This window comes from Ochlerotatus camptorhynchus, unplaced genomic scaffold (genome assembly GCF_037179485.1).
Source record: "Ochlerotatus camptorhynchus isolate MF236.1 unplaced genomic scaffold, CSIRO-AGI_Acam_v1.1 ptg000370l, whole genome shotgun sequence".
Lineage (NCBI taxonomy): Eukaryota > Metazoa > Arthropoda > Insecta > Diptera > Culicidae > Ochlerotatus > Ochlerotatus camptorhynchus.
Window position 1 is genome coordinate 3,278,010 of NW_027040858.1, and position 23,670 is coordinate 3,301,679.

A 23,670-nucleotide genomic window follows, 5' to 3' on the forward strand; every position below is an offset into this window, starting at 1 on the left:
AGCTTGGGACTGCTTGGGACCGTTGTTCTGGTACTGAGTGAGCCAAAAATAATAATGATTTTCTTCGGGACCCAGTGGTCTTAGAGTTACCTCTATGGAACTACCCTGAAGTTCTAGTAGTTCTTCTAACTAACCTTAAAATGTACATTTACCCCTATACCGCTATGCCGCTGTCCTGGTGTCATTGGGTTCGGCCCTTTACCTGGCTCGTAGACATTTCAAAGACAACAATGTCTGCATGATGTTTATACATCGGTTCAAACTATGCGTATTGATAAGTTTTCTGAAAAGATTTGGATCTAGGTGCATAGTTTGCTTTGATAGTCTTTCACAGTTTCTCTAGCATTCTCTAGTCTTAGCTCATCTAAATATTTACAGCAAAATCCCTGGATTAATCTTCAATTTGGCTTTGTTTTCTTGTTTATTTTCTATCGTTCTATGTTCTGCAACCGAGTGGCAACCACTTACGCCAGGGAGGCAATTGAACACCTAGACCTGGACTCATCAACGCAAGGGCCAGGATCCACGGCTGTGCTTCTTTTCGAAGGAAGGCATGACACCACCAAAGCAACCAAGGAAGTCATCAATCACCACCAACTGACGAGTTTCGTTTGTGGTTCGACACATGGACGGAGCATTTGTGTTTTGCTAAATTTTGCAAATTATTGGGGAATTTCCCTAAACTTTCACGCGGCCACCAGTTTTCACTCTTGCACAGGCCTTAAGGGTAACCCACATTAGATCTGCTTGCGTTGCGTTGTCGTAAATTTTATAGTTAGACAATATATTTAGCTGTCACTTTGCTGCATCGCGCCAGATCCGGATCTAATGTGGGTGGCCCTGTAGATTTGGAAACTTGATTATGTAAACACTAGGCATCTTTTTCTGGTAGTTCGTTCAAAAATGATACAACAATCGTCAAGCTCGCTGTAACGTCACCTAGTGCCTCGTCACCTACAAATTGGCGCCTATGTCAGTGGTCTAATAACTCTTAGCGCGCTAATGGCATAGTTCCCCTGCCGCATAGAGAGTTGCCGCAATGACATTAGGTTAGCTAAGGTCAGTTAACTGACTGGTGGGAAACGGGAGCTTCAGCATTGACAGTTATGTACGCATTTTTATGATGTTATCTAACAACAATGGTGTGTAGTGTTTACACGATTATGTTACTAATTCTAATGTGTTGTAAATATAATTGAAAGCATTTGAAAAGTAAGATTCTAGTGTTTTGTATATCTAAAAACATTAGTAAACATCTACATTTGAAAACATTCAAACAACGTTTACTTTAAACGTTTTGTACATCTGAAAACATCAGAGAACAACAAACACGAAGTACAATTGAAAACATCCGAACAACGTTTAGTTCTAACGTTGTGTACATCCGAAAACATCCAAAAAACGCTTGGTTCTAGCATCGGGAAACATCTACATAAGAAAACATCAGAAAACGTTTACATATAAAAACATCCGAACAACGTTTAGTTCTAACGTAATGTACATCAGAAAACATCCTTAAAACGTTTGGTTCTAATGTCAAGAGATTGAAATTTTTGACGTCAGACCGACATTAGAATGGCAAAATTTTGTTCCAAAATTTCTGATGTATACACCATGTTACGTTGCTTAAATACAACTAAATCATAATGTTTTCTAATGTTTGACATCAGGCATACATTTGATTTCGATGCTGATGTAGACATCAAAATCAAACGTTGGGCTAATGTAAATTTCTATTCGGGAGATGTCGCTACTGAGGTTATATGTTTTGAGATACTATGTTTTCAAGAACAAGTTTTTCAAAGAGTTACGTCTGTTTGTCTGCGGTTAAATGCTTGTTCGATGAACAACTTGCGAGAGTTATGTCTGTTTGTCTGTGGTAGGACTACGTGGACTTATATCATAAATATTATTTGTTAACTGCAGCAGGAGCTTGTGTTTTGTGTAGGAATTGGAATTCGAGCGGGGTTCTCTCTGTTTATGCTCTTTAGTATGACGCGTTTGACTTAGATGGCCCACAATGACTCACGAAGAGCTACTGATTGCGATCAATAGCGGCGCGGCTTCTTCCTACTTTTATGGATGCTCATGTGGGCTGCAGAGCTCGCTGCTTGCAGGCAGCAATCATCCAACATCCACACGCCGAATGCACTGCTACTGCTGCTGATGCCGACGACCGGACACCACCACCCACGGTGATTAGACTGAATCCGATCAGCGGTTGAGGGCAGCCTTGATAGCTAGCTTGCAGGCAGCCTTTCGTTGAGTACTGGAGAACACCATCACTCACCACGCGGTGATTGAATTAACACCGTTTTGTGAGAGCGGATGGAATTCAACTTTGAAATCTGTGTTAGGGAAATCGCTTTTCGCAGGCAATCAGTGATAATTTTAACTATAATAGCAACAGTTGCACGTTCGTGCTATTTCAATAGTGACATTTTGAAAAATGACAAAATCTTAAATTTGACAGATGCGTCGAAATATTTCTGATCGATTGGTGATAAAATTATTTAAATTGGTCCAGGGGCAGCTGAGTTATTAACGTTTAAAATCTTTCATAATTTTGTTACATGTGCCATTTTCGGTTTTCACAAAGTGTACCCCCATAAAGAAATCACAGACGTAGTCCTACGTCAAAAAAAGCTCATTTTCAATGTGTTGAATTATGCAAAGTTTTATGCAAATCGGAGAAGGTCGAGTTTTTACGATTCGTCATTTGGCGTGGAACTGCTCCTTTTTTAATGGGGATCGATTTCGAATCCAGGACAGTATCCAGGGGTGGGTAGATGGTAACCGAAAACACCCAATAATGACTATAAAAAATCTCAGGCTGTGTTCCGTTTGGTGAATTTTCACTTAAATTTTAAATTGTCAAATTAAAGTGAAAATTCATCAAATGGAACACAGCCTCAATATTGACTACAAAGTAAGCATTTTTGAGGGAAACTGGGACTACCAATTGAATGAGTAAAAGAAATACCCCTTTATGCGAGCCTTTATGAGTATTTGTTACTCACAAATGACTACTTACTTTTGTAGTTGTAATTACTTATAAATGGGCAAATTTTTACTGATTTCATAGAAATTATTGCAATGCAATAAAATTCATTGTAGCAAGCAGGACCCAATAAAGTCATTTTCAATCGAAAATCGTCAATCATCACTTTCAATTGAAAGTCATTCTGTCTTCGCTTCGAGCAGATCCCCTTTTCAACAGAACCACTTTCGATCATGCTGTTTCATGCTGTTTGTTTTGGCTTCACTCGTGTTCATTTCGAGGGGGGCGACACATCTAAATCTCAATTCTAGATGATCAAAAAATCTTATACTAGCGAATCAATCTTCGAAAAATCATCTTTCATTTTTCCCATCTACTTGCATCGTGCTTCATCTTTTTGCAGGAAATCTTCAAAATCGACATAAATCTTCCTTCTATCTACTCAGCGTGCGTGCAGCTAGCCACAGTAAAACACAATCTTTTCTGCATCGTAGATAGAGTCGTCCCCCTCGGTTCATTTCGTCTTTCATTGTCACGATTTTAAATTGGTTCACTACTTGACTAGCCTATTGGTCCCAAGCAAATCGATTAACGTATCCCATTCTAGTCAAATTTCTAGTACTACACATTGTTTGTTTTGATTCGCTATGAAAGTTTGACAGCTAAAATGAGGGGTTAGTGGAATTTCCTATGTTTCGAGGGGTGAATCGATTAGCTTGGGACCGAAGATAGTATCAGAGCTGAGCCAAAAAGTAGAGCTCGTTTCTTCGGGACCTACTAGTCTTAGAGTTACCAACAATCTATACGAAACTATCGATTTTAAATTGGCTCACTACTTGACTAGCCTATTGGTCCCAAGCAAACGATAAACGTATCCCATTCTAGTCGGAATTCTAGTACTAAACTATGTTTGTTTTGATTCTCTATGGAGTTACCTCTATGGTAATAGTGTTGGTAGAACCCCGTTAGTTTGAGTAACTAAAATGGCAACTACACGGCGCTCGTTTGGAATTTCTGTAACTGGTACTCCTACACATTCGCTATTGAGGGGGAACCAGCTAAACAAATTCTAAATGAGTGCCGTTTAATTGTCATTTTAGCTATTCAAACCATCGGGGTTCTACGGTATTTGGTATTGCTGCTAGGTCAAATTTGGTTCTAAAATTTAAAAAAGGTGTTAGGTTTTGAACGCTCATAACTTAGTCATTGATGGATGAAATTAAAATTGAAATATGCCAATCGATAGGAAATAACTCTACGAATCTGCTATAATAATTTAAAGCATTTAACATCACTGTTTGACACAAAACTAACAAATTGATAGCTCACTCTCATACAAAGTCCCACCGAGGGGCGCCAAGATTGTTGCACATACATTTACCAAAAACCGATTTTTTTTTTCATAATTAAAGAACCCAATTGAATATAAACTTGTCTCATGATATTCTCAAGGCAATCAAACATTTGAGTCAGTTACAATTATATTGCATTTAGGATCAAATAGTTAACACTTTTAAGATCTAAATGTTTTACTATCCCAGCGTAGACTCTGAAATTCTATCATTTCACTTGTTTCTCCACAAAGCTTGATTCTTGTTAACCACTAAGCACCATTTTAGGCATCGGTTGTCCTTTGACGCCCAATCCGGTCACTTTGAACAGCGCTCCGGCAGGTGGAGCTTGGTTGTCAGTATGAGCCGTTGTCACAAGTAGTTCATCAAGTTGCGGTCCACCGAAGGCTACCGATGTTACAAATTTGGCCGGAATGGCGATTTCCTGTTCAACTTTCTTCGTTCTGCAAACAAGACGCAAATGTCAAAATAATCATTTGATGATTTATCTACAACGTACCTCGGATTAATCTTCATCACCTTGGAGCCAGCCCACGTGGCAACATACAAATTCCCGTCCTCGTCATGCGTCATCCCATCGCCAAAGTAACCTGGACCTTTCCCGTCAACTCGAAAGTCAAACAGGATAGTTTCGTTCTGCAAATCCCCATTCTCCAGCACGTCAAATTCCTTTACATCCAACGCAGCCGTGTCAATGTAATAAAACTTGTTATTGGTCCACGTCAGCCCGTTGGAGATGCTGATTCCATCCTTCAACATGTGGAACTCTCCACCAGCCTTGCCATCGAAACGGTACAGTTTACCTTCCTTCTGCTGGAAAATGTCACCCAACGTCTCCAGTTGCATGGTTCCGGCGTACAGTCGACCCTTGGGATCCACCTTGCCCTCGTTGAAGCGCACGTGCTTCTGCGATTCGCCCAAGTCGTACAAGGTCTTTACAAAAGTTCCCTTCTCCGAACGACCATTCCAGCTGACTAGTACAAGCTTGTTGCCCGTTCCCAGGACAAACTGGTCCGGTTTTCCTTGCACTAGGATGATTGGCGCAATCGGAGAAACGCCATCTGTTGAGATGAAAGTTTCCGGGAGTTATTTGAACTATATCTAGGAAATTTACGTGTTGCATTTTACCAATTTTGGTACTGTAGGTTTTGTTCTCGGCGTAGTCGTAGCGATGGATGGACGCCACGTTGATATCGACGTAGTAGAGACTTTGGCTGTCCACATCCCATACTGTCTTCGCGCCCAGTGGGGCGAGGGGGCTCGGAAGCTGCTGAATAGTGTACTGTGCGGCCATCTACAGGAAAAGAAAGACAGGGGTTTTGTTAATTATTCGAACAAAATAAAAATCTTGTCGGAACCCTTTTCGGAAGTTCCATGATTTTTTTTTTCTGAAATTCAGTGAAGTTGTCATGTGTTCTGTGAAATTTTCTGAAGACCTATAAAAATTTCACTGAATTTCTAAGAAGTACACGGAACTTCCAAGAAGTGTGAACTTCTCGAAAGTTCCGTGAACTGTTCTGAAATTTTTAGGACTTCTTAGTTCCTAAAACTTGTTCAAACTTTTATGATCTTCTCTGAAATATTACAAATTTCTCTGAAAATCCCTTAAATTATTTCTAAACCGTTAAAATGTTTCCGATGTTCTCTGAGATAATCTCATCAGCCGTGTACTCCTCGTGTACCACCTGGAACGTTCTTTCGACAATAATGTTCACGTCGCCAGCGATAGAGATGAACTGGCAGGATTTATTGAAGATCGTGCCATATGATTCATACCCTCATCAAATACCACGCGTCCCAAAACCACATTTGTAGTCAATCATAAATTATATCAGTGTGGCCTTTGCAGGTCATTAAATAGGCCCCTACAGTCGAACACAACCCAAATTATGTGATTGAACCACGTTTTTTTTAATTTTAAGTGAGTGTTAAGATTAGAAGCAGTCAAGGGTCAACTGATTGCGGCCGGGACAATTTTAACGCCCATTTAAGTGACTATGACCAAGCACGAAGCTAATGACGTTTGGAGCTGCTGCATTGTCCACGTCCACACGACGTTGGGAAAACACGTTTATCACGTTCTAGTGCAAATAAATGGAAATAATTTCACTCGCTAAAGTTTGTCCGTAAGATTCTAGTCCCATAATTTCAAAAGAAGTTTTATAATTTTATGGTACCGGTAATTCAGATAGCTTCCCTTATTTTGCAGTATCTAAAGCAGTGATCGATAGTTCCCATTCCTGGTAACTAATCAACAACCAACTGATAACACCTCAAACTACACTACTTATGTGGCACTCTATGTATGATTCTTCATGCAATAAATCTTTATGGCTTGCAGCAGCGCTGATCCAACAAAAGTGCACTTGGTGATAAGGATAATTTCCGGATCTCCATTAATTAGTGTTTCCACCACTTCATATTTAAATTAATCAAATTGCATAACCCACAAAGATCTAAATGCCACTTACATGGTCTATCAGAGCCAGCAAACAAAATGCAACTGATGCGACTGCAGTCATCGTCGGCACCGGTGCACTTCCACTTCGGTTATGTACCGGCATTTCTCTCGTCCCTTATGTAAATACCTATCGCACACAAAACAACTACCGGTTGATTACTTTACTGCACCAATAGACCTGTCCCGTCTGAGCAAATCCACACTTTTTTATATTTTTAATTGAAGGTTCATTGTATTTCCTGATGCCTGTTTGACTTTTTTCAAATTGTTAAAGCTTATGGTTGATTTCCAAATTCCACAATTTCCGCTTTTGGTACGATCTGATGTACAGTCTTAACCTTTTAGAAGACTAAGATTGTGTTCTATTTGGTAATTTTCACTTATATTTTACACTTTGCAAATACATTAATATGTTCGAAAATCGGCCGATCACCAAAAGAAGGATTTTGAGGCTGTTTGTCAAAATTCATATCTTGTCGGTCAGAAATAAATCTGGTGAATTAACAGAGTTATTTGAAAATTTGACCTCTGTCAAATTAAAGTGAAAATTCAGTGAAAGATTGTTTTGGAAAATATATAAATTAGGTGTTTGGGTTAGACGGGACAACTCTATTGTGTTTGCTTGAGTGCAAGAAACAAAAAATCGAACCCAGTAGTCCTCCGTTTTTTTACACTAAATTGTACCAATATAAATAACTGAATCAGAGCCGTCGGAGTCCTGGTCTCGAATGTCTCTGATAGCCGGCAGTTCAAATGAGACTGATCTGCGTGATCAGCGTTCGACGAAGATGAATCGATTTGACCTTACCGGTGACCTTGACATTAATCTCTCAACCATGATAATGAACTGTGGTGGTATAGATTTGCCCTTGCTGTTGGTGCTTTTTGCACTCTGTGTTTCTCTAAACTAGGGTGGCAAATATTTCCTGTTCTTCCTCTCGGTCAGACCTGGTCAAACTGTAGACGAATTTCACTTTTTGAACTATACAGTTCGAAAAAGTAGTGTAAATTTCTGTTCAGTATGATGCACATAAACTGAGCGGCACATATCATATAAGTTTACATCCTATATCATGTAAAGTTCTAAGACATTTCATACAATGTAGCGAATATTGTATACAAAAGCCCATTATTGTAAACAACATTGTTTACAAGTTGCTCGGATGCGTGAAATGAAATACAAGTTTACGTTAATGAATGTTTACATCACCATTAAAATTCAGAATTAATTTTTACGATCTCGAGGGGACACGTCGACGATGACAGGAGCACATATCGTGGTAGGGGTAAACAATAGTTGCAATTTCCAAACCTACGACTGGATGCCTTCCTTCAAATAACAACTGAAGTGCGGTAAAAAATCGGTAGAACTGTTTCAAACACACAGTTGGTACTTGAGCGGGTCGGTGTTCATCTCTTTTTGCCAGTGGTGGCGGGGGGGGGGGGGACACCCTTCACCATCCCTCTCCAAAGGGGGAGTTTGGTAAAGAGAGATGAAAAAACCGATTTGTACCTTCTTTAAAAGTTGTCCTAGCTCGCTTCTCTAATATCTATATACAATCTTCACACTGCCGTACTCTAACGGAACTATCAACTCTATGCTTTCATCTACTCTATCTATCGTATAAAAATTACCACTACAGTCAGTTCTGGTACTCTCTTCGGTCCCAAATTAATCGATGCCGTTATGAGCCGTTAGTTTCCACCGGTTGATCATACTCTTTACCGAGTGGTGCAGAGTCGGTAACTTTCAGTTTCCAAATTATTTTGCTTGTAAAATATTCATTTTCTTGCCATTGTTTACATCCTCTCAACACTGCTCACAAATTGGCGACTTTTTTCCAGAGCACAAATGAGAACTCATCAGTGATGTAAAATATCATGACACTCGTCAACGCATCAACCGACTATCACTGATAGAAGTTTAATCAGGCTTGCAATTGCTCATTACAGTTAAAATGCTAGTTTTCGTAATTATGAAACTATGGGATACTATAATCACAGACAAACAGACGTAACTCTTTGAAAAACTTGTTCTTGAAAACATAGTATCTCAAAACATATAACCTCAGTAGCGACATCTCTCTGGCTTCTCGCGGAAAACAATCTTGCTCGTTAACTCGTAAACAATATTGCATAAAAGTTCTATAGAATATATAGAAACGTCAAAGTGATTCGATGCCAGCGCTGCGGCGAGTAGTTCGCGGAACTGATAATATTCAAATCAACCGTTAAATGCATGAACGAAGATACACAATGAAAAGTTACGTCTGTTTGTCTGTGCTATAATGATAATTTTTATTTGTAAGAAGCGAGAAGAGGTGGTAAAGTTTGCGTATGACACATAAAATTTGTCAATTTTGCTTTCAGAAGGTCACAACAGGTCACAACCTGGGTACTGCGGAGTCGTTCGATTTCATTTTGCAAGCCAATAGAAAACTGCTTGAAATTTTTCTCAAGTTTAAAACTGTGTTTGGTCAAACGTCCGGCTGGCGCACAATAGATACGTTTTCGGGTTTTTGACAGATAATGCATGGGCTAACTGTCAAAAAACCTGAAAACGTATCTATTGTGCGCCGGCCTTTAGAGTTACCTCTATGGTACATCTATCTTCACACAGATGTCGCTACAGTAGTATTCACAAGTGTCTCTTTCTGTTGTGTACTGTTTTGTATTGTATTTGACAAATAAAATTATAGTTCGTATGCCTCCGCCATGGCAGGACGGCCAATCCAACGGTCGTGTTTGACTTTATACAGTTCTCCGTAAACACAACGTAAATAGGGTCTAGCCCGTGCCCGATCAAACTGTTTTGCTAGTTCTTAGTTGATTCCCTCCAAAAGCTCTGAGCCAGGAGTTCTATCAAAGTTTGTTTACTTACATGTTTCGCCAAAGTATGTTTTACTGCAATTGAAAACTCAGCTGAGTCATAAATACTGTGCTGGTTTTTATACTTTCATCACTGGCTCTGCTGGTTTTTGTCTTTGAGCTTAAAATTAAGAATGTGTTATGAAAAAGTATGGATAATTTTTATGAGATTACAATGCTTGACGATGGATAAGTACAGTAACTGCATGTATTGCTTCTGAATGTTTGGCTCCCGTTTGACAGTTCACACTGGCTCCCAAATGACATGCATATTGAGTGAGTCCGCAGTACTCAGGTCACAACTAACGATTTTATGATCGCTGATTGCTCGCTCATCGTTACAGATAATCGCTATTGTGACCCTCTGAAAGCTAAATTGACAGGTTTTATGTGTCATACACACACTTTACCTTCTTTTCCTGCATCTTGTAAATAAGAATTATCATTAAAATATCTCATAGCTTGATAAATCCGAAAAATAGCATTTTAGCTGTGATGAGTATTTACAAGCTTGCGTTTAATCACGCAGTGAGAGGTAAAGCCAAAACTTAACACTCGCTGCTGATGATGATAACCACAACGAAAACAATAAAGACATCCGCAGTACGATGATGAGAAAAAGAGAAACGACAGAGGAGAATGAAAACAATTAGTACGCATTTCAAGTTCGACTCGGCTGTGTGAGTTACAAACAAAGCTGGCAAAATTAAACGGAAGCCGCTGGACTCACGCACCAACACATGCACATAAGCAATTGAAGCAGCAACTGCTTCAAAACGAGCACAGATGAGTGTCGTGATTGTCGGGGGCATGGCCAGATCGGTGCCGGATCACCACCCAGACGGCATTCACCAGTTGCTTTTTACTTCTTTCGTCAACTTGATTGATCGTCATGGAGAGAGCTTCGACATGCACAAAATTTGACAATCGTGAGTGTGATTGGTTGCAACTCTGGAACTCATTCGTGACTTTCTAATTATTTGATTACAATTGCTTGAATGAGCCAATATTTTGTAGAGTTTTAAATAAGCTTTAAAACGGTTATCAAGTAAAAAAGTAAGAGATTGTATCCAAGACACGGCCGTAGATTTGACGTAGGATTGCGTGCTCGGTATCAATATTCGGCGACTGTGTTAGGGAAACCACTTTTTCCCATCATGGAAATGCGTCGTTTTCTGATGACAACATTACACATTTTCTGGTTAATTGACAAGGTCATGTGGCATTCGGTCATTGCGAGAATTTGTGTATACCACAAGGGGTAATCAACTCTGCTCACTGTGCAGAAACACAGCATGGCACTCTGTTCGGCACGATAGAGCACATTTAGACAAGTAGGACACAAACATTATAATATAAAACGGCATCACTGCTGAGTGTTGACGTTTTGCAAATCGTTGCTAAGGTCGAGGGGGGCGACACATCTAATTCTCAAGTTTAGATGCTCAACAAATCTCACACTAGCGAATCAATCTTCGAACAATCTTCTTTCATTTGTCGCATCTACTTGCATCGCTCATCAAGTTTTTGCAGGAAATCTTCAGAATCGTCTTCAATCTTCTTTCTATCTACTCAGCGTGCGCGCAGGTAGCTACAGCAAAACACAATCTTTTTTGCATTGTAGATAGAGTCGTCCCCTCGGCTAAGGATGACTACTCAGGTGATACTTTGTTTACTCAAAAGTAAAACTAGTGAGAGTATTTGTTGTCATACATAAAACTGGTAAAACAACTATTCAATCAAGAACTTAAGAACGACAAGCCGGTTTTGAGGAACACTCGAAAAAAAATCTGTAAGTATTCTCTGAAATGTGGATCGCTTTAAATCTAGCAAAACTCAATCCGATTTGCAGCAAAAATCCCTGTGGCTCGTGATTTCATCCAGAACAGCTTCTATTCGGGCTTGACTTCAATCAAGTTCATCCACACCATGGCCGGTCGAGAGGGTCTTGTCGATACGGCAGTCAAAACAGCTACAGCGAGTTGTCTCTAGCGACTGGTGGTTGGTCAAAAGCTACCTATGGTACAAACTGGTTGTATCCCGTGATCATGACAATCAAAAACAAACCTGGAGACATTGAACGTTAGATTATGCTCGAGTTTATGCACGTTCGCAGTTGGGACGCAAATAAATATTAAGCCGCCTGTGGTGGACATTTTGAAGAAGTCTGTTATCGTATCATCGAGGAACTGAGTGGGAAATTGTTTGTATATCCGACAAATTTTGACTACGCTGGGGCTGAGTAATGCATTTTTGCTAAATACTTTGTCCCTCGAAGCGTACAATGAAGGTTCAGAGCATAATTTTCTGCAAGAGTTCAGGTACATTTACAAGTTTGCTATGCAGAATAATCAATCAATAAAAACAGCTTATCATAGGGGGCGGCCAGGTTCGTATACCGGTCTTGCCAAGGATCATCCGGGATGGAAATTTTAACATTTTCCTCTGCGTTTTCCCTAGTATATTCTTGCCAGTCATTGGTCTCAATTGATATGGACTTCTATGGGATATCCATATCAAGCACATCACCGTCACCAGATCCGGTCATTTTGCAGATGCATCTCAGTCATCATCTTTCTTTTGAACTAGCTCGTATCAAGGGAGCCCAGTGCGATGGGTGGCCTACCGATCGGTCAACTGTAAGGCCTTGCTCATAACTGAAAATTTGATTTGAGGCTTTATTAAAAACTGGCTCGAGGAAGTTTCTCCTAGGGTGGGATTGAATTCTCCTCGCCCATCAATGTTCTGGGTTACTTTAGTCGGGAAGAATCTGACAGGGATCAGGTGGCAAATTTTATTCATCTTCGATCGGGTATGCCTTCGTTTCTGTACATCTGCAAGTAATCAGCAGTTAAACGGGACATCGAGTCGGACGGGTTGAACTCCGTATAGATTTGATGTCTTCCACTTCCTCTTCCACATCCCGATCTGCAAACGTTCTAATGAGAATGAAGAGAAGCAGAATGCTTGCCTTGATCCATTAGAGAAGTTAAGAATACTTTGACTATATGTTTAGTATTACTTCTGCGTGAAGTCAACGATTTACATAGTTGAAGATGCTAATTTCAAATAACAGACTAAAGTGGTAATTTTTATACGATAGATGGAGGAGATGAAAGTCTAGAGTTGATAGTTCCGTTAGAGTACGGCAGTGTGAACATTGCATGTAGAAAGTAGATAGCGAGCTAGGAAAACTTTTAAGGAAGGTACAAATCGGTTTTTTCAACTCACCCCTTTGGAGAGGGATGGTGAGGGATGTTGCCACCTCTGCACTCGGCATAGATTAAGGTGTGCAGAGTTAAATACCCCTTGATATACCACTTCAATACTGTTACGCATTTGACCACAAACATTTGGTTGCTGGGTACATTATCAAACAGTTTTGGGGTTGATGTGGCTGGTAACAAGGCGAGCGAATTTTCAATGAAATATAACTCTTAAACCACAATAATTTATGGTGGTCCTGAAAATAACCGTTTTGTCGTGAGGGTTGAGTAATGCTGAGCTATTAGCAACAATCAATACGAAACTAACGATTTTAAATTGGCTCACTACTTGACTAGCCTATTGGTCCCAAGCAAATCGACTAACGTACCCAATTCTAGTCGAAATTCTAGTACTATACTATGTTTGTTTTGATTCGCTATGAAAGTTTGACAGATAAAATGAGGGGTTAGTGGATTTTCCTATGCTTCGAGGGGTGAATCGATTAGCTTGGGACCGAAGATAGTACCAGAGCTGAGCCAAAAAGTTGAGCTCGTTTCTTTGGGACCTTCTGGTCTTAGAGTTACTCTATCCTATTAGGGTGTTCAACACGGATGAAACTGGCGAGCTGTATGTTTTTTTTGGAACAAGCGTGAGGCGTTTGGCAGAGATGGCCCACAGTGGCTCACGACGAGCAACTGAATCCGATCAGTAGCGGTGCGGCTTCATCCTCGTTTTTCGTTGAATCGAGAGCTCTTGACGGCAGCTTTGATAGCTAGCTGCTTGTAAGAAACCTTTCGTTGTGTACTGGAGAACAATGTTTAACGCCATCTCAGGAATAGCGCTTTTTGCAGGCAATCGGTGATAATTTTGATCACCATTGCAACAGTCGGACATTTGTGTAATTTTCAATAGCGACCTATTGAAAATTGATGGTGTTCATTTTGGCAGATTTGTAGAAAAATTTCCCTTCGATTTGTTTAGAATTAAAATCCATCCGCTATTGACAGAGTTATAACAACAATCAATTCGAAATTAACGATTTGAAATTGGCTCACTACTTGACTAGCCTATTGGTCCCAAGCAAATCGATTAACGCACCCCAATCTAGTATAAACTCCAGTACTACACTATGTTTGTTTTGATTCGCTATGAAAGTTGACAGATCAAATGAGTGGTTCGTGGATTTTTCTATGTTTCGAGGGGTGCATCGACTAGCTTGGGACCGAAGATAGTACCAGAGCTGAGCCAAAAAGTTGAGCACGTTTCTACGGGACCTTCTAGTCTTAGAGTTACCTCTATGGTTATAATTGGTCAAAACCTGACCACTTGTCGTAACGCGGTCGATTTTGTTTTTTTTTTTAAATCGGACCCCCAATATGTCGCCGAAAGACGCAATCCTACTTCACAACTGATCAATATCAAGTCAAACGGTTCAATATGCTTTTTCTGCTTTCCTTCAGACTCGTTTATTCTGATGTTTAGGTTTTCTTTGTTAAGCATATTTACAATCATTAGTGATTATTGCAATGAATTAATCAATCTATCGTAACCATATCAAGCGACATATTAAATCACATCTACTCGGCAAAATATGGCTAATGACACTCAAAATAAATACCATGATACCATATCGTAGAACCGGTTCTGGATATTCTGGATAATGGTTTCACATGATAAAATTTGATATCTCTGAAAACCGTATCAAATCACATCTACTCGAAATATGATCAATGGCACATGAAACGACAACTATAGAGCCATACCCACCCTAATAAAAATTGTATGGTTAATTTGCTTAACGACGTGTTCTGGGTATCATCCAAACCATTTGTGGAATAGTTCAATGATTTGGGTTATCGTTCGTTTATGGTTATTTTTTATTAGGGCAAGTAACCAAAAGTTCCGCATTCAACGATTAAAATCACTTCCAAGTTCTATAAAGTTCAAATGAAGTTCCGACAGCACATTCAAGTTCCATAAAGTTCAAATAAAGTTCTGACAGAACTTTCAAGTTCCATTAAGTTCAAATAAAGTTCCGACAGAACTTTCAAGTTCCATGAAGTGCAAATAAAGTTCCGACAGAACTTTCAAGCCACATGAAGCAATCCGCACAAATCTTTATTTGTAACAAAATTTAATGTACGTAAGTATTAAATGATCAGTGGCCCGAATAAATCATAATTCTTATATTTATTCAACATTATATCCAAAAATAAAAAAAATAAATTAAAAAGTAATTTCCTGGATTCGAACCCGTGTATTCGGCATGCGATCTACGGTTGCTTACCACTGCGCCACAAGTGTGATGGAATACCATGCGGGCAAACACCAATTTAAAATTCATCAAGGTGTTGTGTTTCGTATTCAAGTCAGTCAGCTGGCTCAGAAAACTCCAACAATAGGCGGGACTACAGCTTAGTTTAATATATTTCAGATGACGTAGCGGTTCGTGCTGAGATCTCTCATTAGAAATAGCTTTCATTAAAGTGCGAACGAAATATAGAATTGATGTTTTTTAATTTATTTTCTAAAAGTTCCGTTCAAGTTCCGCCAGAGACTGATTAGAATGCTCTTCAATTATGGTACCGGAACTTTCAAGTTCTTATAACGACTTAAAAATGAGGCTGCTCAGAATTCTATAGACCACCTTCAACCAAGCTGCTTAAGCCATAAATAGCCTTTTATCAGAACTTTTGGTTACTTGGGTATGGTCACCGTAGAACCAGTTCCGGATATTCCGGATCATGGTTCCAAATGGTAAAATTTCACATCTCTCATAACCATATCAAGTGACATATCAAATCACATCTACTCGACGAAATATAATCAATGATACATAAAACGAAACTGAAAATTCTTCTTATGTTAACTGTGAAATCTAGCAACCGCAACGTAATCGTTAAGCGTGGACCTTAAGTCATAGGCAAGGTCAAAATTGAGAATTTTTTTGATTTTTTTGCAAGCTAAAAAATAGTTTTGTGTTTCGCCTACATTTTCCCAAGCAAGCTTTAAATTTCTCCCGCAAATCCAGATCATTAACTTTTGCTCGTACAACTGTTTCCCGATAAAATAAAGACAGCTATACGTGAAGTTTTTTTATACACTGTAAATCCAACCTTTCTTCTTTTTCTTCTCCTTCTTCTTCTTATTTTCCTTTATTTAACGTCGGTCTCTTTCCTTTATTTAACGTCGGTCTCTGTTCTGCAATCTAGTGCCAATCAATCCACAACAAATTGAGTTCGGAGGAGGTACATTTTAAGCCCATATTATATCGCTTTCGCCATCCATCTCGCGTGATGAAGCGCACCTGGCCGTCGAAACTTGGTGAATTGTTTGTTTCCAAGGCACATCAAAGCGAGCTGATCCGCGAGCAAGATCCGCTCTCTCGGGTTCATTCACTGCTCCTGGGAGTTAAAGGCAAGGCAAATACATTAATACATACTGCAAGAAATAAGACAATAAGTCTGTAACTTCATCTTCATTCCTTTATTTAACGTTGGTCTTTGTTCCGCAATCTAGTGCCAATCACCGATGGACATCGATTGCCATCCATTGACGGCAATTGAATGTGCAGGAAGGCAGCTTCCACACCTGCGTAGGATATCGCACCCATTCAACAACACACATGAGCCGGAACCAACGGCTTACTTCCCTTCCGAAGGAAGACGTGGCCAGAGATTTTTATGCCTCAGAAAAATCCCACCGACCTCGGCTGGGATTGAACCCAGACCCATTGGGGTGAGAAAGCAGTCACACTTACCACTACACCACCGGCGTCGGCAAATCCAACCTTTGAATATCCGAAATGATAGACCATGTACATCAACGCCAACAAGCAAAATGCAATTAATCCGACTGCAGCCATCTTCACCGCTTTATTTCCATTTCGACGGTATAGCGGCATTGCACTCGCCCCTTATGTAAATCAGCACCAATCCTACACAACACTTTGTTTTATTGCACAAATATAGAACTGTCCCGTCTGATCAAACCCAAATGTTTATTTTTATTTTTAACTGTTTGGCATATTTTAAATTGTCAACGATTATGGTTGTTCTTTTTTATATAATTCGACAATTTCCACTTTTTACCCAATCATCTGACAAATCGAAGTAAACAGTGGACATCGTAGATTTGACTAATAGCATCGTTAACAATTTGGTGAACTGGCAAAACGTTTAGGAAGACCAATATTTGAAATCAGGAATTTTGATCACACGGGACAGGTCTGTTGCAATAAAGTGTCCGTACGAAAAAATAGCAGTTCTCCGTTTTTCACACTTAAGTACACCAATAGGTATAACTTAATCCCGGTCCCGAATGTCTAAGTAGTCACTGATGGTCGGTGGTTCAAATGCGACTGATCTACTCGATCAGCGTGCGGTCGGTTCTATATTCATTCGACGGAGACGAATCGACAGCTTTGCATTGTTGTCACTAAAGGTATGGCTGAGGAAAAAAAAAACCTGAAGCGAAGCATTGCACTAGTGAAGTGTTGCGATTTTTGTCTCAACCGACAGTGATTGAATCTTTGCAATGATGAAAATATCCCTAAAGCTTTGAGAAAAATACGCTCAATTAGTTAGTCAAACACTGTATTCAAGTGATTATTGCTACTCAGGTTTGTATTACTCTGCTCATGGTTTTCTCTAGGTTTTTATTTAGTCAGAGGAGCATAGCGACGGGTAAGCAGAAAAAGCAAACCATCTGAAGGATGGTTCTAAAAGAAGCTTCTAAAGCTAGCTGATGCGGATGCACGCAAACAATCATTTCGTTACCATCGGATGGTAGCGAGAGCTCTACCAAATTGATTTTCTTGTGATTGCCGATCTTCGATTAATATTATTTAATTCTTGAATTTTAGATTTAGGAGCCCCGTATCACTTTTTTCACTTGTCCGTCACTACGCTCTTCCCAAAAGAAAAAAAAACTCCATTTTGGGTAGCAAACCTAAGTAGCTATGCACCCTGAATGATCGACTAGTTTAGCGTTTTTCAAAGGGTACATTCCCGTAAAAAGATGCATTTACCTTTTTGCAGAGAGGAATCGTAATCTTTCAATAACTGGTGGGTTTTTAACTGTCTTTCGGTAGTTGGTGACCCGTTTGCTGTCTTTCGGTAGTTCAGATAAGTTAGCCATAAGTTTTTAATTTCTTGTTAAAAAGTAAATTCGTTGAAAAACAGCTTCCCCAGTGGATTTCACTATGGGTGAAATTGTTAATTTCATGAAATCACTGGTTGCGGATTCCGTTCACATAGAAGCAATGCTGTTTTTTTTTTTATAAAGTTCAAGTCAGAAGAACGTCTTGGAAGATTTAATTGTCCATTATGTGAATGAAAAGACAGCGGATGTCACATGCGGTGATGACTACTTGCAATAAGTTTCCAGGTCCCTTGTCCCTAACTTGCTGCCAATGAGCACCTCCTACAGGCAAATAATATCAGTAAGTGAAAGAAACGCCTTATTGTAAACCTTTCCACGCTCGGCATTGATGGCCTGCATAGAAGGGTGACCCAAAATAGCATTTTGTCAGGCAACCTGGGGGCTCACCCTCCAAATAATAGCTTATACCCCGTACAGACTATGGCTTATATCATGTAATATAGGGGGGCGACCCCGGTGTAGTGGTTAGCATCCATACCACTCACGCCAAAGTCACGAGTTCAAATCTCACCCCCGGACAAGTCACGAATGACCCAAGAGTGTTAAAGTGACTATAATTAAAAAAAAAAAAATAGGCTATCTTGCAATGAGCACTCATACATCTAGTTTTCACTGGAAATCCTATGTATGAGTGCTCATTGCAAGATAGCCTATATTACATGATATCAGCTATAGTCTGAACGTACTCTTATACCCTGCACAGACTATGGCTTATATCATGGATTTTACATAGGATTTCCAGTGAAAACTAGATGTATGAGTGCTCATTGCAAGACAGCCTCTATTACATGATATAACCCAACAAACATTGCATGCAGAATAAGAGCTTATTCAGGCAAAAATATGCTTCTTCAGCTAAAAAATGGCTTATTCAGCCATTATTCAGCTCAAATTGTTTGTTGGGAAGCCATAGTCTGTACGCGGTATGGTATTAGCATAGAGGTAACTTTGTTGTTGTTGGTATTAGGGTGTCAGAAATAAAGTTTCGTAAGACGGCAACTCTGGGAAATGTTCCTTCGAGTTGCTAATTTGAGTTTTATGAAAAAAGTTTCATTTCATAGCTAATATAAAAAAAAAAATGTAATTCTTTCCAATCTAGTGGGTTAGTTCAAATTTTTTACAAATTCTTTAGGGTCCAAACTATAAGAAAAAAATTGTCACCTGTTGTTTTGAGTCTAATTTGGGTATTACAATTTTCTTAATTCTCTAAAACAATATTTTTTGGGTACTCAATGGCATTTAATCATTGAAAGAGGGGTTCAAACATACCGCTAGTATCAATCTGATAGAAAAGATGCGAAATTTCATCACGAACATCTTTGCCGAAAACAGTTTGGTCCTATCTTAAAACATCGCTGAGATATTCACGATTTACTGAAGGAATAGGAAAATACATTTTTCCAAGTTTTTATAATTTTTCATATATTTACAGCTAACATCAACATAATAATCCTAATTATTATTTGTAGCTGATACATAATTGATTACAGAGGTTTTAATACTATTATTTTGAGGTTTTCTGTTCTTATCAACGGCCAATATTACTTGATGTTTTTCATTATCATTATTTGGACGATACCCGTTTAATTCTCCTGTCGATCCTACACTCAAACAAGGACTATAGTTGGGAATACTATTTTGCAGAAAACACTTATTTTCAATATAACAACGCTTAATGCTGTTAAATCTACTATGACTTCAGTATGGTTGAAAACGAATGTTGACAAATGTTCTATGATTCTGACAAAACTACTACCGTTGGAAACTAACGATTTTAAATTGGCTCACTACTTGACTAGCCTATTGGTCCCAAGTAAATCGATTAACGTATCCCATTCTACTCGAAATTCTAGTACTACACTATGTTTGTTTTTATTTGCTATGAAAGTTTGACAGATAAAATGAGGGGTTCGTGGATTTTCCTATGTTTCGAGGGGTGCATCGATTAGCTTGGGACCGAAAAGAGTACCACAGCTGAACCAAAAAGTTGAGCACGTTTCTTTGGGCTCTTCGGGTCTTAGAGTTATCTGGCAGCTGCGATGTGAGTTCTCTACAGGTGTGGAGAAAGGAAACTAGGAAACTGCAAAATCAAACCTATAATAAGCACAGCAGGCACACATGATAAACTAGTATTTTCTCGTTCTTCGAAGCTACTGGTACTCTGGTACTGTGCGAACAATGACCCCGAAACTCAAGTTGACGTCAGATCCATTAACATCTATTGCAAGCTCGATTGCAAGAAGAAATTTGTCAAGAAACCATCTACCATCCGAATCAGAAATCATAGGTTATTTCCGGTTCTATCGTGAAAATGAGAAACAGTCGATCGGTAAGAGTGTCCAAATCGTTGCTACCGAAGTTGTTACTATCTGAAATCACGCCGGCCTCCTACATCAACACAAGCGGAATGTGGTTAGACGTATTTCTAAGCTTCTGGTAGCTTGGAAACGCACAACACAAGATTAAAATTTGCAACACTCGAAAGCGGTGCAAATGCGGAATGTGTTCAAAATGTGAAAACTTTCTTCAACATTGGACTATCCCAAATCGAACAGCATCTGAAGAACGATACTGTTCGTGCAGAGTTTTGGAGGCAGCAGATGTCAATTAGAACACCGATCAAAATCCCAGCATGTTGAGCAAGTTTAGAAAATTGCAAACAGCGTGATTTAACGACACCTAAGAAAATTGGCAAAGTGGCAGAGAACAACCTCAATCATGAAGCGCGAATTACCTGGCCAAGGATCCGGAAACCAACGCCGTAGCAGAAGGATAAAATTACTGAACAACGCTGTCGTCGAGAACCTAGATCGAAATTGTGTATCAAATCGTGGAGCAGTTGGAATACTTGCGGCAGCAGCAGTTGTAGCACCGACGAAGTTGTAGTTGGGGCCGATCCTCAGACATTAAGTTTGAGTAGATCAACAAAGGACGGAAGGTAAATAAGTAAGGCTTCGAAGAATTTTTTAAAATCTTATTTTCATTATTGATAACTTTTTCTTCTCAAGGCCCGCGCAAATTTCTGAAAATATCAAAAATGCTTTCCCGAAGGACAAAGCTTTGGTTGTTCATTTTGATTCGAAGCAAATGATATACAAGCGAAGGAAAACTGAAAAACTAGCAATCGTTGCCACAGGGATGGATTTTGATGAACAGTAGCATTTTTCTTAAATCTGGAACAGGAAAATCATTAGCTGACGCTGTATTTGCAAGCATGCAATCCAGGGATTTGGACAAAATCGTAATAGGAAAATGTTACGATACCACTCGTGTCAATTCAGGCGAAAAAACCGGAGCCTCGGTCATACTTGACAGTTTGCTGAAGAACAAAATGGCTGGACTTACCATGTAGACACCACATTTACGAGTTGGTTCTCATGGCAGCGTACAATGCATGTTTCAAACAAGCAACATCGTCACCGGATAACAGTTTATCAAACTATTTCGAGACGAGTGGGACAAGATGGATACAAGCAACTACTCCGGGTTTCCTGAAGTTACAGAAGCCGGCGCCGGTGGTGTAGTGGTAAGCGTGACTGCTTTCTCACATCCCAATGGGTCTGGGTTCAATCCCAGCCGAGGTCGGTTGGATTTTTCTGAAGCATAAAAATCTCTGGTCACGTCTTCCTTCGGAAGGGAAGTAAAGCCGTTGGTCCCGGCCCATGTGTGTTTGAATGGGTGCGATATCCTACGGAGGTGTGGAAGCTGCCTTCTTACTTACTTACTTAAGGGTCCTGTGCACCACCAGCGGTGCAAAGGGCCAACGTGAAAGACTTCCATCCTGGGCGGCTGCTCGCTTTTGCCTTGACCTGGGCCCAGGTCAGATTTCTATCGACTTGCTTAATTTCCTTATTGAGGCTCCGCCGCCATGAGTCCCTGGGTGTGCCTCTACTGCGATGTCCTGCTGGATTCCAATCCAGCGCTTGCTTGTAGATTTCGTTTCCGCCCCGTCGAATGATGACATCGACGATGGAGCTCGGCATTCGAGATCCAGTTGTGAGGCCACCAGGCACGAATTATATACCGCAGGCATCGGTTGATGAAGACCTGCAGCTTTTGAGTGTTCTCCGCTGATACACACCAAGTCTCGCTGGCGTATAACAACACAGATTTCACGTTCGAGTTGAAAATTCGGATTTTGGTGCGTTGACTTATCTGGTTGGATCTCCATACGTTTCGTAAACTCGCAAAGGCAGCCCTACCCGAGCAAAGTTAGAGATCAAATTGAAATCAGAATTTGCTGTTATGATGTAAGTTATTTTGAATACTCTATTTGATCTCATTTTGGTTGACTTAACGGTTAACACATCAAAAATAAGAGCTAAATTTTACACTGTTGAATCAAACGGAAAACTAATCCTGCTTTCAATGAAATCAATTTGATTACTGATTTTGCATTCATAATGTTTGACTGAATACCGGCCCGGCGTAAATGGTTAGCATCCAAGCTTCTCACGCTGAAAGACTTGAGCTCAAATGTCACCTCGGGCTGGCTACGAATGACCTAAAATGTGTTAAACAAAACAAATAAACAATAATCGTTAGTTCAACGACAGATGAGCTTAAATTAAATTTTAAACAAGACGTTAACAGCAGAACTTCAAGTTAAGTTGCTTTCATTTAAAATGTCTTGACTGCATAATGGAAGCACAATATGATATCAGACTAATGTCGTGACAATTGTAATCAAAATGAGTATTCATTATGATAGGAACTGCAAACTTTCATATCGATTTGCTTTCATTTTGTTAACCGACTTTGCTCGGGTAGCCTTCTTGATTCGTGCACCTATGTCGCTCTTGGTCCCGCCGTCCGACGCTATTTGGCTGCCAAGATATTGGAAACTTTCGACCTTCTCCACTGCTTGCCCCACTACCGTAAAGTTGGAAGGGTTGCCCGTGTTGATATCCAACGATTTGGTCTTGTTGACGTTGATGGTGAGACCCGCCGCAGAGGAGCGTTCGGCTAGGTCATTGAGCTTACTCTGCATATCAGAGCGCCGTTGTGCTAGTAGAGCAACATCATCAGCCAAATCGAAGTCGTTGAGATGCTCCATGGTGATAGGCTGCCAAAGCAGCCCACGGTTCGGCACACGGTCAATTGCACCTACCATGATCTCGTCGATTACGATGAGAAACAGTAGCGGTGATAGTATACATCCTTGTCTCACACCAGCGACTACCCGGATAGGGTCGGACAAGGCTCCGTTATGCAGAACTCTGCACGTGAAAGCCTCATACTGCGCTTCGATGAGGTTGATGATTTTATCCGTGACTCCCTTGCGTCTCAGGGCGCCCCACAGATTCTCGTGATTGAGACGGTCGAAAGCTTTTTCGTAGTCAATGAATACCAAATAAAGGGACTCGTACTGTTTGTAGTACGGATATACTTGACAGGGTGGTATAAAGCGCCATCATCGACGTCTGCTCCATCAAACGATTTGAAATTCGTTGAAAGTTTAAGGAGCTACGATCATGAGGAAATCAGCCAAAAAAAGTCACTTGTGACTTGTCAGAAATTAATATTTGCCTGGCATTTTTTTTTATGATACGGTCGATACTAGGGGTAAGACAGCTTTTGATAATGAGTCATACTGGAGTAAATTTTGAGTAACTCTG

The 23,670-nt window shown here is 39.9% G+C and overlaps 2 protein-coding genes across 3 annotated transcripts in view; one reads left to right on the forward strand and one right to left on the reverse strand.

Moving 5' to 3' along the window:
- Positions 1 to 4,461: 4,461 nt before the first annotated feature.
- Positions 4,462 to 16,769, reverse strand: LOC135710102 (regucalcin-like). Of its 2 annotated transcripts, none has more exons than XM_065232586.1 (4): positions 16,650 to 16,769; positions 5,482 to 5,647; positions 4,853 to 5,414; positions 4,462 to 4,796 (listed from the first exon to the last, which is right to left on the reverse strand). In XM_065232586.1, exons 1-4 carry the CDS (start codon positions 16,752 to 16,754, stop codon positions 4,598 to 4,600), a joined length of 1,032 nt encoding a protein of 343 aa, XP_065088658.1. In that variant the 5' UTR covers positions 16,755 to 16,769; the 3' UTR covers positions 4,462 to 4,597. The 2 variants fall into 2 exon arrangements, with proteins under 2 accessions (XP_065088658.1, XP_065088659.1); XM_065232587.1 differs by lacking the exon at positions 16,650 to 16,769 and adding an exon at positions 6,825 to 6,933.
- LOC135710092 (zinc finger protein 91-like) overlaps positions 14,856 to 23,670 on the forward strand; it is a 61,856-nt gene continuing 53,041 nt past the window's right edge. The window contains exon 1 of the mRNA XM_065232568.1: positions 14,856 to 14,860. The gene's annotated coding sequence lies outside the window, so the exon portion shown is untranslated. The remainder of the gene's footprint in view (positions 14,861 to 23,670) is intronic.

What these genes read in the sequence shown, in the direction of transcription:
- LOC135710102 (XM_065232586.1), bottom strand. Translation starts at nt 16,754, where the DNA reads ATGGCTGCAGTCGGATTAATTGCATTTTGCTTGTTGGCGTTGATGTAC. An exon ending in AACCTACAGTACCAAAATTG is followed by an intron (nt 5,415 to 5,481) that starts GTAAAATGCAAC and finishes TCATCTCAACAG; the next exon opens with ATGGCGTTTCTCCGATTGCG. An exon ending in GTGATGAAGATTAATCCGAG is followed by an intron (nt 4,797 to 4,852) that starts GTACGTTGTAGA and finishes TCTTGTTTGCAG; the next exon opens with AACGAAGAAAGTTGAACAGG.